This window comes from Meles meles, chromosome 3, assembly GCF_922984935.1.
Source record: "Meles meles chromosome 3, mMelMel3.1 paternal haplotype, whole genome shotgun sequence".
Classification (NCBI taxonomy): Eukaryota; Metazoa; Chordata; class Mammalia; order Carnivora; family Mustelidae; genus Meles; species Meles meles.
This window is the reverse complement of record NC_060068.1, coordinates 149581286-149594719: the sequence shown is the minus strand read 5'-3', so window position 1 is coordinate 149594719 and position 13434 is coordinate 149581286. Positions and strand designations below refer to the sequence as shown.

The 13434-nt window shown below is 38.2% G+C and overlaps 1 protein-coding gene across 3 annotated transcripts in view; it reads right to left on the bottom strand.

Moving 5' to 3' along the window:
- Positions 1-1634: 1634 nt before the first annotated feature.
- Positions 1635-13434, bottom strand: part of PAIP1 (poly(A) binding protein interacting protein 1) — a 31895-nt gene continuing 20095 nt past the window's right edge. For all 3 annotated transcript variants that reach the window (XM_045999965.1, XM_045999963.1, XM_045999964.1), the window contains exons 7-11: positions 12172-12278; positions 11517-11634; positions 10669-10723; positions 6051-6144; positions 1635-2815 (exon numbers count right to left, since the gene is read on the bottom strand). In XM_045999965.1, coding sequence (XP_045855921.1) covers positions 2722-2815; positions 6051-6144; positions 10669-10723; positions 11517-11634; positions 12172-12278 — 468 coding nt within the window. In that variant the 3' untranslated portion in view covers positions 1635-2721. The remainder of the gene's footprint in view (positions 2816-6050; positions 6145-10668; positions 10724-11516; positions 11635-12171; positions 12279-13434) is intronic.

Genomic DNA, 13434 nt, shown 5'->3' with positions numbered 1-13434 from the left:
CAAGAGGGATAAAATGAATGCAGATGCATTTGTCTACATTTGCCCGATTTCTTCTGTGAATCATGAGGAACAGAGTGGAGAGCTTGAAATAAGCAAGGTAATAAACACAGTAGGATTATTGGCAGTGCTGGTAGCTTAGGTGGCAATTATGAATTTACACTGGTACAAACCTACCAGAAACATGACCTCCGGCTGCCTGGTTGAAGCAACAGAGTTGGGTCCATGCAGGGTTGGACTAGGTCAGCCTAGACACATGAACCTCCACAGTTTCTTAGACCCTCTCCCAAATTTCTAACCAAAGCCCGAGTCCTATTATAAGCCCACAGTTCCCCATGTGCCTATTCTGCTTTAGTGCAAAAGTACTAAGCCCCGCCTGCTCAGGTACATGTATGTTCCTGGTAGTCTTTGGCTGGAAGGGCACAGACAACATAAAGACAGAAGGTTGGGTTAATGACACAAGTGCAAGCTTTTGTACAAACAAATACTTGTACTTTACCAGAACACAAGCCTATGACCTGCACTAACACCTGTGTGTCCTTGCTCACTGGAGACTGTACTAGTAATCTTTACAAGATTCTCCTCAATAGGACACATGTTTTTGTTGAAGATACGGCCAACAAGTGCAACACAGGCCTAGCTCTTCCTTTCAGGATATACCACTGCAGTTTTAAAACATATCCACACATTTCTTGGTGGCCTCTTATCTGATATGGCTTTAGTGACTCCGAACTAAGACTATAATGGAAGTTAATGCTGTATGCAGCTTCCAAATGCAGCTTCTTCCTGAGTCTTCTACAACGCCCCCTCTCAAAATCCAGCTGCTATGTTTGTGAAAAGTCCAGGTCACATGGGCAAACCATGTATAGGTGGGCCTGGCCACGTGATAGCTTCCAGTCATCTCGGCCCAGCCAGCTGTGCGAGTGAAGAAGACCCCAGATGATTACAGCTCCCGGCCATTTGATCACCTCCAGTTTCCCCAGCTGAGGCATCAAACGTTGCACAAAAGAAAAAGCCATGCCCTGTCCAAATCCCTGAACCACAGAACCCAGGAGCATAACAAAACACTTACTGTTTGAAAACACTAAATTTGAGCGGTTATTTAAACAGCACTAGTAACCAGAACACATGATGATCCTGCTGGTAGCTGCTGAGTACATCAGTGACTGGTGACAACGAGCTAGCAGACTAAGCTGGATGGTTATTCACAAAGCAACCGTGAGAAGTTTAAAGCATATTCAGTTATCATGTACTTGGCCCCTGGTCTCATATACTGCCCCTTCCCTACACCCCTTCCTCCTCATCCCCAAGATTTACAATGAGCACAGTCTTTGGAGAACTTCAGATTAAGGTAATTATCCACCATATTATAGGAGCCATTTTGAAAAAAAGAATCCTATTACAAGCTCCAAAACTTCCAATTACATATATCACTCCCTTTTACAATAAAGAATCTGAAGGTTGTTTTATATTTGTTAATTTTTCCAAGTAGACTCATAACTGAATTCTTACTCAACATACACTGAATAGGACATCATCTATCCTAGCATAGTTTGATTTCAAAACACTTAATTTTCTCACATCAAAGTTCAAGAGAAATTCTTTAAAATATCAGGATACCACTCCAACAACTTAGAGGAAAACAAAACTATTTAAATTTTATTTTCAAAGTCTAATTTTAATCCAGACTGAACAAACAAGCAGAAAAGTGAGAAAACTAACTGTATTAGCAGACACAGATGTACCAAATGTAAAACAGTGGGTTATTAACAGAACTATTTACATGCATATTTACAAGCAATCCTTTTGTACATAAGTTTTACTTTTAGTTAGTTGGAAAAAGGCTTTGACATTAGCTACAAATAATTTTTAAATAGGGCGAAGGTGGTACTACATTATAGTAAAAGTATTAGAAAAGTGATCCTCAGGGTGTATCAATTATAAAGCAGGTGAAAATTTGAGTGACAAAGATCTAGTAAAATTCTCTAGTAAAAAAGTCAATGCAACTCATGCTACAAAATAAAAATGAAAGCCATAAATCAAGCAGAATAATGTTCCAGGCTTTAGGGTAATGAAGTTGAGGGGTGGGGGTAGGGAAGGAGAGAACAACTCCAATAAATCCGAAGTGAAGAATCCTGGTTATTTAGTTGAGAGTTTTAAGTCTTTTTTTTTTTAATGATATTTTAAAAGCCCTTGGTATCAAATAGCATCTGGATATGTAAATCAGTTGTTAATGGTACAGTCTAAGACTTCAGTGCTAAAGATTTCATGATTGTGACTCATATTTGAAACCCAATTCACTGAGACAATGTAAAACTAAATGAAAGCTATATACTCATCTAAAAAAGGATGCTACATTTTGCAATAATATGTATTTCCAGGCTAAGACTTTTTCCCCTCAAGAAAAGTAGAATTTAAAGGGTAAGCTTCTAACCAACTAGCAAAATTTACTTTCAACATTTCATTTATTTCAAAATCGATTTTATTGCAGCCAAAACAGTGGAATTAACTGTACATAATAAACTATTATATATATATACACATTTTAAGTTATAGGGAATAAAGTTTATTTTGGCAGATAGTGTTAAACAAAATTAAAGTTGCATACATTAGTAACATAACTCAACATCCTTAATTTGGTATAAGTGTGACACATTTTCCTGTGTTCTGCTAAATCACCATAACCTAAACTGCTTTATAAAACTGATGTGTTGAAATTTATCTTTACTGCTTTCGCTTACGCTCTGATTCCAAACAAAACTTTTCATAAGCTTCTTCTATCTCTGGGTCCATCTCATCATCAATATCATCCAAGTATCTATGAAAGAAGTAAAGATGACTCATAAGTTTCATGTTTTTCAATTCAGAAATATCAAAGATGCTAAAGCCACACAAAAAAGTATGGTGACATAACTTTCTTAGACTGTTACAGAATGTAAGCACTTTTCAGAATTATATACATGTCAGTCCTCCAACCAAACGCTTAATCTCAGGAGTTCCATTTTATACTGGATTCTCAGTGTCTTGTGTTTGAAATTAAGCTTCTGTTACACTTTTAGACATGTGTTAAAAAAAATAAAATATTTAGGTTTATCTCTACACCCCATGTGGGGCTCAAACCCACAACCCCAAGATTAAGAGTCCCATGCTCTTCAGACTGAGCAGTCAGGCATCCAACATATGTTAAATTCTTTTTTTTTCCCCCCATATGTTAAATTCTTTTTTTTTTTTTAATTTGACAGATAGAGATCCCAAGTAGGGAGAGAGGCAGGCAAAGAGAGAGAGGAGGAAGCAGGCCCCCTGCCAAGCAGAGAGCCCGAGGCGGGGCTCGATCCCAGGACCCTGGGATCATGACCTGAGCGAAAGGCAGAGGCTTTAACCCACTGAGCCACCCAGGCGCCCCCCCATATGTTAAATTCTTAACCTAACCTAAAAGTGAATTCAAAGTCTCAATATATAAATTTGGGGACTCAAGACTGATAGTATGTTCATAAGTTCACCTTAATCACACTAGAATTAGAACATAATTTCGGATATGCCATTCACTTCCAATAATGCAAAGTTGTTTTTTTTTTTTTTTTTTTAAGACTTTATTTGATAGAGAAAACATAAGCAGGGAGAGCAACAGGCAGAGAGGCAGAGAGAGAGGGAGAAGCATGCTCCCTGCTGAGCGAGGACCCCCAGTGCAGGGCTCGATCCCAGGACCCCGGGATCATGACCTCAGCGCAAGGCAGAGGCTTAACCGACTGAGCTACCCAGGCTCCCCTATTTTATATCTACTTAATATCAGAAATGATAGGTGTGTCTGGGTGGCTCAGTCGGTTAATTGTCTGCCTTCGGCTCAGGTAATGGTTGGGCCCCATGTCAGGGTCTCTGCTCAGTGGAAAGTCTGTTTCTCTCGTCCTGCCTGTCACTCCCCCTGCTTGTGCTGTTAAATCAGGAAGGAAGGAATGAAGGAAAGAAGGAAGATGTATTCCTGAAATGACAATTCAGTCACATTCCATTTATTTGGAATCACTTTCTTAACAAGAAGCTAACTTCAAAATCATCTATCTCAGAATTTTCCCAAATATTAGGAAGTCTAAAATGATGAAAAGCAAAGCTTTCCACAGTTAAATATGGGTAGAAATTTTAAAGAACCCATTAAGGATTAAACATATGTATTCTTACTGAATACCCATAGCCATCTTAAAAAGATAGGTACTACTATCATCTCCATTCTTTAAGTAATCTCTACACCCAACATGGGGCTCGAATTCACAACCCTGAGACCAAGAGTCACATGCTCTATTGACTGCACTAGCCAGGTGCCCCTATCATCCACATTTTAGAGATAAAAGAAAAAAGACTCTGGAAGAAGGTTAAGTAAATACTCTAAGATTTGGGTTAAATATGTCGCACAGCCAGAATCTGACTCCAAATCTTACCCCCACCTTTTATTTTTTAAAAGGTTTTCTTTGTTTGACAGAGAAAGACACAGCAAGAGAGGAAACACAAGCAGGGGGAGTGAGAGAGGGAGAAGCAGGCTTTCTGTGGAGCAGGGAGCCTGATGTAGGGCTCAATCCCAGGACCCTGGCATCATGACCCGAGCAAAGGGCAGGTGCCTAATGACTGAGCCACCCAGGGGCCCGTTGTTTCCCTTTTCAACACTTTTCCTCTATAATAACAAGATGTCTATGGGGTCTCCCCACCCCACAATAATCCTTTCCATCTACATGTATGACAAAACTATCTTGACAATCCTATCAACTGCCAATGGATCTTTTTGTCATTGTTCCTCCATTTCCAGTACATGTGTTAAAATGGCCACAAGTGTATCAGGGGCAATAGCATATAATGCTCACCAAGCAGAACTTCAGAGGACAACCTGAAATTCAATGCCAAGAACAGCTTGAACTTCCAGTGGTATACCCAACAGGGCTGAACCTTTTTCTTAATTGGATTTGAGTCCTTACATCCCTATATATTTTTTTAATTAAACTAGCATATAAAAATATGGTAACATTACGGGATGCCTGGGTGGCTCAGTCGGTTAAGCCACTGCCTTTGGCTCAGGTCATGATCCCAGGGTCCTGACACTGAGTCCCGCATCCGGCTCCTTGCTCAGCAGGAGCCTGCTTCTCTCTGCCTCTGCCTGCCACACTGCCTGCTTGTGCATGCGCTCTCTCTCACTCTCTCTCTCTGACAATAAGTAAAATCTTTAAATTATAATTAAAAAAAAATATGGTAACATTAGATCTCAAACAGACATATAAATGTACGTAGATGGGAGAAAGACCAAAAGTGGTTACTTTTTCAACCTACAACACACATGACATATGAGATGTAAGAAAAATTAAGTCAGTTTTAATTTATTCCCTCCTTCACTTACAAGAAAGAGAACCTAAGTAACTGGTCCAAACTCACATAAACTGTTAAGGGAGCTGGGGGGGCTAAACCTCCTAAGTTCTTGGTTCTTCTATAATGCAATCTAATGATAAGGGAGTAGCAAAAGTTGCCTTTATTACAAAGAATGGCAGGTAGGGATTGAAATTTGTGAATGGGACTGTAACTCACACCCTTCCATCAATCCAAACACTGTTATGTGATGACCCATGTTCTCTTTAATCTTAACTCATCCTTTAACAGCCAAGAGCTGAGTCTTTTACTGTCTGCCAGGAGGTCGTTCTAAGTATACATGTATTTTCACTTAGTCCTGAAAAGAACTCAAGGAGGGGTCAACTATTTCTACTTTACAGATGGAAGAACAGGCATAGTTTGCCTAAGATCTGACAGTACTAGAGCTGAACTGAATCTTTTTACCAAACTATGCTTGAGTATACCACTATTTTAGTTCTCCCCCTCCAGATAGATATACATTTTCAGAATCATAGTCTGTGTTTTCTAATACGATTTCCTGAAAATTTTTGGCAAGCAGGTACACATATATACTACTGTAACACCATCAAATCAAAATGCACATTCTTTGTCTTCCCTTTTCTAATCTAAACTCCATCGACACACTATGGTCATAGAATGACCACAAAGAAAGTTAATAGCTAAGAAGAACTTACGGATCACCAGCCCCTGATAAATCTGTTCCATTTTCTTCATAATCTGGAAAAAAGTCTTCTCTTTCAAGTAACTCTTGGTATTTCTCTTGATAATCTACAAAAAAAATTTGTAAAAACTGAATGCTGACAAAAGTCATAAAATAGCCAGTTATCCTAAAAATGCTTTTTAATATTAGTTTTAAGTAGATCCAACATTTAAATAGCAGGAAGCTTCCAGCTGTATATTTAATCGCTTTTACAAAACTTTTATTTTAATTGGCTTGCTTTTGCCAACTGTGTGCTCATAGATCCTAATCGTACTATTCTAATTATATGTTGCAATTCAAGGCCACTGTAGCTATACCGGAGCACATGTCACAGCCAACGTGTATGCCGCTGATACTCTCTGCTGCTTCTTTCCATAAAACTAAATATGTATTTATACATACATATATATGTACGTGTGTGTGTATATATACATATATATGTGTATATATGTGTGTGTGTGTGTCTATGTATACACACACACATACATACATACACGTATCTACCTATGTATCTATCTTGTTGGGAAAGAACATGTTTTTCCATATTCCTATTCTTCTTTCCACAAGGAAGGATTTTAATCAAATAGGCTGGCCTCTGGTTCCCCTTACTCTTCCCCACGGAAGTAAAGTGAGCTAGGTAGCTACCAGCTAACAGCCGTTAGCCCCCGTTTCTCAATCAGATTAGCTAACCTAGCAAAGGTTCTGAGCACAGGGGATTTTCTTTTCTTCCCTCAGAGACAGCTGGAAGGTAGTTACCTGATAAATGTTTCAGCTATATAAACTTTCCCTTGGTTGGATTCTTCCAAGGCAATACGGGTAATTTTATAGCTCTCCATCTGCCAACTGTCTTAGGCAGAGTTACTATCTTTTAAGATTAGCATGTCCGTATGGAGTACTTATCTCTGAATAGTAAAACCAATCAGTACGTATTAAAACTAGTTACCTTCAAATAAATAAAACTAGTTACCTTAAAATTGGCTTTCCTGTGAACAGCTACCTCAAATTTCAACAATTATGCTAGACCATATTTCCCCCAAGATTACCAGTCTCTATAAAGCTAATTCCAGCTTAAAGGGTTGGTGATATTCTGATATCCAATTTTGGCAATCTGGAGACAATTTTAACTGTAGAACCTCCCTGCAACAAATACTTGAGGTAACAGATTAAGACAAACATTCTTTAAAATGCACAGATGAGTTCAGAAAAAAGAAAACCAAGTCCCTTGATGACCAACAAAAAGGGAACTGAAAATCATACATAACTACTCCAGCCAGGAGGCTGGCAGACCACATGCTCTTGGTAACAAAGGGGCTTGGATTTAAAAACCCACAAAAGGTCAGAAAGCAAGGTCTTGGGTCCATGTGAAACGGAGATGGAATTCATGCCCATGCCCACCTCTCTCTACACGAATCGCGGCCCCGCAAAGGGTAGGTATCTCAAGCAAGAGGTGGACCAGGAAGAAAACAAGATGGAAAACACTCTGGTGGCAAAGAGAGATAGCAAAGAAGCTTGCTTGTCTTTTCTTGGGTTTGAAGTGGAAACAATAGTACTCTGAAGAAACTGGTTCCTCAGGGAATTTGTAATAATGGGCCTACACCTTAAATTTCTACTAACCACATATGACAAATAAAAACTTGTTCCGAATCAGTTTTACCCCAGTGGCTCCTTGGCAGGGATAGATGTTACCACAACCCAAGCCATAAGGAGTTTTTTTGGGGGGGAAAAAAAAAAAAGGCAGTTAAAACATGAGATTTAGTCACAAAGGGCCACAATATATATAACTTAACTTCAAATGGTTTAGAAAAGTATGGACAGAAAAAGCGATAAAGCAAATAGAATAAAAGTTAACAAAATGTACATCTGAGTAATGGGTGGACGGGTATTCTTTATATAATTTTTACTTTTGTAACTTTTCTGTAAGTTTGAGATCCCTTCCAAAAAAACTTTAAGACCGTTAAACATCAGGCTGCAATAAAAAAAGATCAAAATAAATTTTATGTGAGAATAAAAACAGCAGGGTCAGAATTAAAGGATAGAACAAAAATGTGAAACAAAAATAAGCATGTTTAGAAACTTCTATAAACAAGAGTTACAAAAAAGCCTACAAAAACACAAATAGTTTAGTTAAACAAATGAGACACAAAGAACAAAGAACCAAAATGATTCAAGGTAACTTTGAAGAGTAAGAAAATTTGTCTCGATATAAAGGAAAGTAGTAATTAAGACTGCAGTATCGGTATTCAGACAGACAAAAGGTCCACATGCACAGACACAGGAGTAAGACCAAAGTTTAGAGAGGAAGGATGCAGTACACATCAGAGGGACATTACATTGAGAAGAGAGGATGGATAACTCAACACCAGTTGCTACAACAGAGAACATGGAATATTTAATTCCTACTGTATCACATAAAAATAGCCAGATGGATTAAAGACCTAAATACAAAAAGCATCAAAGACTTTAGAAGAAAATGGAATTATGGGGCGCCTGGGTGGCTCTGCCTTTGGCTCAGGTCATGATCCCAGGGTCCTGGGATTGAGCCCGGAGTCGTGCTCTCTGCTCAGCAGGGAGCCTGCTTCCCTACCCATTCTCTCTCTGCCTGCCTCTCTGCCTCCTTGTGACTCTCTCTGTCAAATAAATAAACAGAATCTTTAAAAAAAAAAAAAAAAGAATAAGAAGAAAATGAAATTTGATGGTAATATGGAAACATTCTCAGCCATAGAGAGCAGGAACAAGACAGATACATTTACATGAAAACTCGATGCTTCTACAAGACAAGATAAACATAATGGAAAGACAGCATATACTGGGAGAAGCCCAGAGTCACTTTCTGGCCTATGTAAGGAATCACAAAACAGTTAAGAGACGAAATGTCATCCAAGTATGGGCAAAGACCACAACTAAGCAAATTCCTAAAAGGAAGAAAACAACTGTCAAGAGAAACGTGAAAAGAAATTCACTGTGAGTAGGAAAGGAAATGAAAGTCTACAATTTCGTACACTCTAACTGACAACAATTAGGTCTGGTAATAAGTGTTGCCAAGAATGAGAAACAGGAACCCTCCCATTCTGCTGGGGGCAGATCATGTGGTATAGTCAGACTGGAAAGCACGTTAGCAGCATTTAATGAAGCAGAAGGTGCACGTAACTTACAACGTAGCAACCGTACTTCTTCACCCTGAAGAACCTCCCAAATGAGCTCAACGACTACTTAAAGAAGTCTGTACAGTACTGTCTCTAGTAATGAGTATGAACCACCCAACCAAACTTAAATAGGGACCTATAACTGGTGATTTCATCTGAGTGCAGTATTATTTGGCATTTAAAATGAACCAAAGCTATATATACTTCAATGTGAATAAACAGCAAAAACACTGAATAAGAAATAAGTTGCAAAAGATGTGCACAATAAGATACCATTTAGGTTACTGCTACTGTGTGATACTCCACTGTTTATAGACACATAGGAAGTAAAAAGACATCACAATGACCCCAACTTCAGGATGGTAATTACGTCTGGGAGGGAAGCAGTGGAAGGACTGGTGGTGGGGGTTGAGGGCTGGGTCATAAGACAGAGTGGTTTACTAGTTATCCATAGGGTTTTATTTCTTTAAAAACACCCAAAGTGTGCATTAATCTGACAAAATGACATTGGTTTATCCTTCATAGTGAATCAAAGTCAGTTTTTTGTAGTTTGTATAACAATTATATACATAAATATATATATTTTAAGATATTTTAAAAATCTCCCCACAGGGAGCCCAACAGGGCTTGATCCCACAACCACGAGATCATGACCCAAACAGAATCCAAGCGTCAAATGCCCAAAAGACTAAGCCACCCAAGTGTCCCATGTGATTTTTATATTCTGAGTGTTTCAAGAAGACAAACATAATGGAAAGACAGCATATACTGTTGAAATTTGAAGTTGAAAGTTAAGCAGTACTTCTTTCCACCTTCTTTTAGGAACCGGATAGTCAGTACCTTGTATCCAGAAGAAGCTAATGGGAAAATTCTGAACAAATGGTTCTAATTTTCATCAAATGGGAAAATTTTCCCTCGCTCATACTGTAGTCCCATTTATCACAATTAAAGCAATCTTTCTATAAATGGCCCTTTTCTGGAAGGGGAAGTGTGCGGAGATTTAGATTTTAATTAACTTTGACCTACTGACTATTAACGAAACCCATAATTCTTAGTATCTGCAAGTATTAACCCAAAATAATGACTGTTGTATTCTATGTAGTGAGCTACAACCATCTTCCCCGTCTATCTTAACTACCTGAAAGCTTACAGTATAAAAATGAAATATTAGAGAAAATATAAAACAAAAATGATTGTGTTTGAGGGATTCTTCCAACACAGTGACCCATTGTGTGGGTGACAAGACACTATACAGTCAGACTTTCAATTTGAAATGGTTCAAAGTGGTTGTCCCTGTAAAGAATATTCTATAGGAGACAAACATTTACCCTCATCTTAGAACAATGTGCCCACTTCAAAAAGCTACAACTCCGCAATGGCGAGGGTATGGTTTTCTGGAATTCACTAGATTACCAAGAAATCGGGGGCAAAGCCTGTGAAATGACCTACCTGGATCAGCCGCGGTGAAAGGAACACCATCAGAGGTATAAAATGTTGGTTCATTCTAGGATGGATCAAAGTGATACAAATACGTAAGCATTTCAAAACTGATTTTTTAAAGCACATTAATTAATGAGGCATGGCTAAGGTCACTCATCTGCACTCAATAATGCAAGCACGCACAAGAAACTAGCTTCCGGATAGCCATTTTCATCTCACTGGGAAAGTCTATGATTTTCAGATTTCTGTTCTATTTTCTCAAGTTCCTATGGCTGTAACCCTGCTGTCTAGTCAGTCACACTCACGATCAACTATTTTGCTGTGTGCTGTGATTTAGCATTGTGTCAGCTTATTTTTAGTTGTAATTCTCCCCTCCCTACCATTGTTTAAGGAATTTCCTAGGCTGGGGTCTTAGGAGCATTTCTCCATTGTTGTGTTAGGTTTGGTCATGTCAGGAACTTCAGGACATTACTGGTATGGGGATCACTTTTATTTTCTTAACTTACTATAAAGTGCAAAGTCAAAGTGTGAGATGCAGCTCTTTGGTTATAAATTCCCTGGGGAAAACTTCTTTCCACAATCCCACACACACAACTTTGTTCAAGTCATCGATTTCCCTTTCCACTGGATGGATCTTTCTCTAATCCACCCTTTCCTTAGAGGATTCCATGTTTCTTCCTCTATTTACCTGGCCTCCTGGCTGCCATGTGACCCTAAGCTAATGAAAAGAATTACTGGCATTAAATTCTGAGGGTTGTTTTTTTTTGTTTTGAGAATACCTTTATGTACCTCATCCAGAAGTTTCTGAAATTGGATCCAAGCAATAAACAAAAATTAAAATGTAAATGCTGGCATACCATAAAATAGTTGGGATCATTTTCCGGTGTTGCTTCTCTGTATGTTGAGGTTGCGTGAACTCTACCCCAGTTACTTGACCGGAGTTCCACAAGCTTCAAGAGCATTTGTTTCACATCTCTGCAGAAAGAAGTTGAAAAGGAGTTAAGGGTATCCACCAAAGTGTTATCAGACTCTAGAATACCACAGACTCTTAAAACTATGTTTCATAAATTTAACAAGTACATCTAAGTGCTTTGACTTTTTAGACATTTGCTATACTGACATAACCTTTTTTAAGCAGCCTTGAAAGTTGTTTCATCTAACTGTGACTATCTGGTTCTTAAAGGCAGTGGCTATCCTGCATTTTTATGCTTCCAACTGGACTTATAACAGTACTTTATCCAAGTATTTATTGAACAATTTAAAGTCTGAATCATTTTACTTTTCAATGGACTCCTATTTTACCAGAGGAAAATCTAAACCTTTCCAATTTATAAACACAACTGAACAAAAAAGGCCAGGTGAACACAAGCCATAGCTAAAATATTATACCTCTGAAGAAAATATACTTCTGTAGATTTGTAAGATTTCAACTCTTTTGATGATAGCATATATAACAGATGAAAAACAGCCTCTACAGAAAAAGAAATTGAGATCTGCTGGCTAGCTACCCACCTGCTGCAATTTGCATCTAGGACAACATTTTCAATTCTCTGAATGATTTCTTCCATATCAGTCTTTCCTTTCTCCTTCCAGGCATCTTCCAAAACTGACCCTGTCAACTAAAAAAGCAGATAATCGGTAAAATAAGGAATTCAATAAAGTACATAAGTTCTATTAAAAAAATATTAGCAGCAGTTCAAGCATTCTTTGAATAAAATGAATTTGGTAAATTAAATAACCCCAATTATTCTCCACCACCTAACAGTCCGGATCTCTAACACCCTATTTTTTTCTGATTGAGAGAAACTAAAGCAGAACCTGAATTACAGGTTTTATGTGTCAATGATTATAGGGTATACTCTCTATGGAAGTTAGGCTATAAAATTTTAATCAACGTTTTACTTTTTGAAATACACACAAAAAAAGTATGGAAGCTCTGAATTTAAAAAAAAAATACAAACTTCAGGGGGAAAAGATGTACAGATATAAAACAGTAATTCATAGAAACAAAAAAAAAGGCTAACAAACGTGAAGAAATGCTTAAGTTCACAAATGATTAGGAAAACACAAAACAAGATTTTTGTTTTTACTCATCCATCACCTATGATAAAACAAACCCGGGTTGATTATATCCATCACCGATAAGAATATGGGGAAAGCAGTATACTTACTCACTGTCGGTAGGACAACAACCAAACACACACCAGTTTGGCATTTAGAAGGGAAACTTGACATTACTTCTCACAATAAACTATACGACATTCACTGACCCACCAAATGTGTAGGAATTGAAGCTACATAAACAACTGCACATACAGAAGTGAAGTTACTGAAGAAAGATAAATCTTGTGGGCTATGCAAAAACCTAAGTTCGTTGTTAGATAATAAAAAAGCCACAAAGAGGGTGGTTTTACGAGGGCACAAATACAGACATGGGAAAGGAAGGAGAAGAAATTTAGAGATGAAGGGTGAAGGACTTCCATTTTTTTGCTTCTAAATTTACATTTTCATATTTAAAAAATCAGTACAGGGGAGAACGGGTGGTTCAGTTGGTTAAGTGTCCAAGTCTTGATTTCGGCTCGGGTCATGATCTTAGGGTCGTGAGACTGATGCCCATGTCAGGCTCTGTGCTCAGCATGGGGTCTGCATGTCCCTCTCCCTCTGCTCCCACCCCCATCCCACTCGAGCATGCTGTCTCAAAAAAATCAAATCTAAAAATCAGTATATACTGTCTTTCCAATGTTTAAATTCAAGGGCAAAGCAAAGTGTCAATAT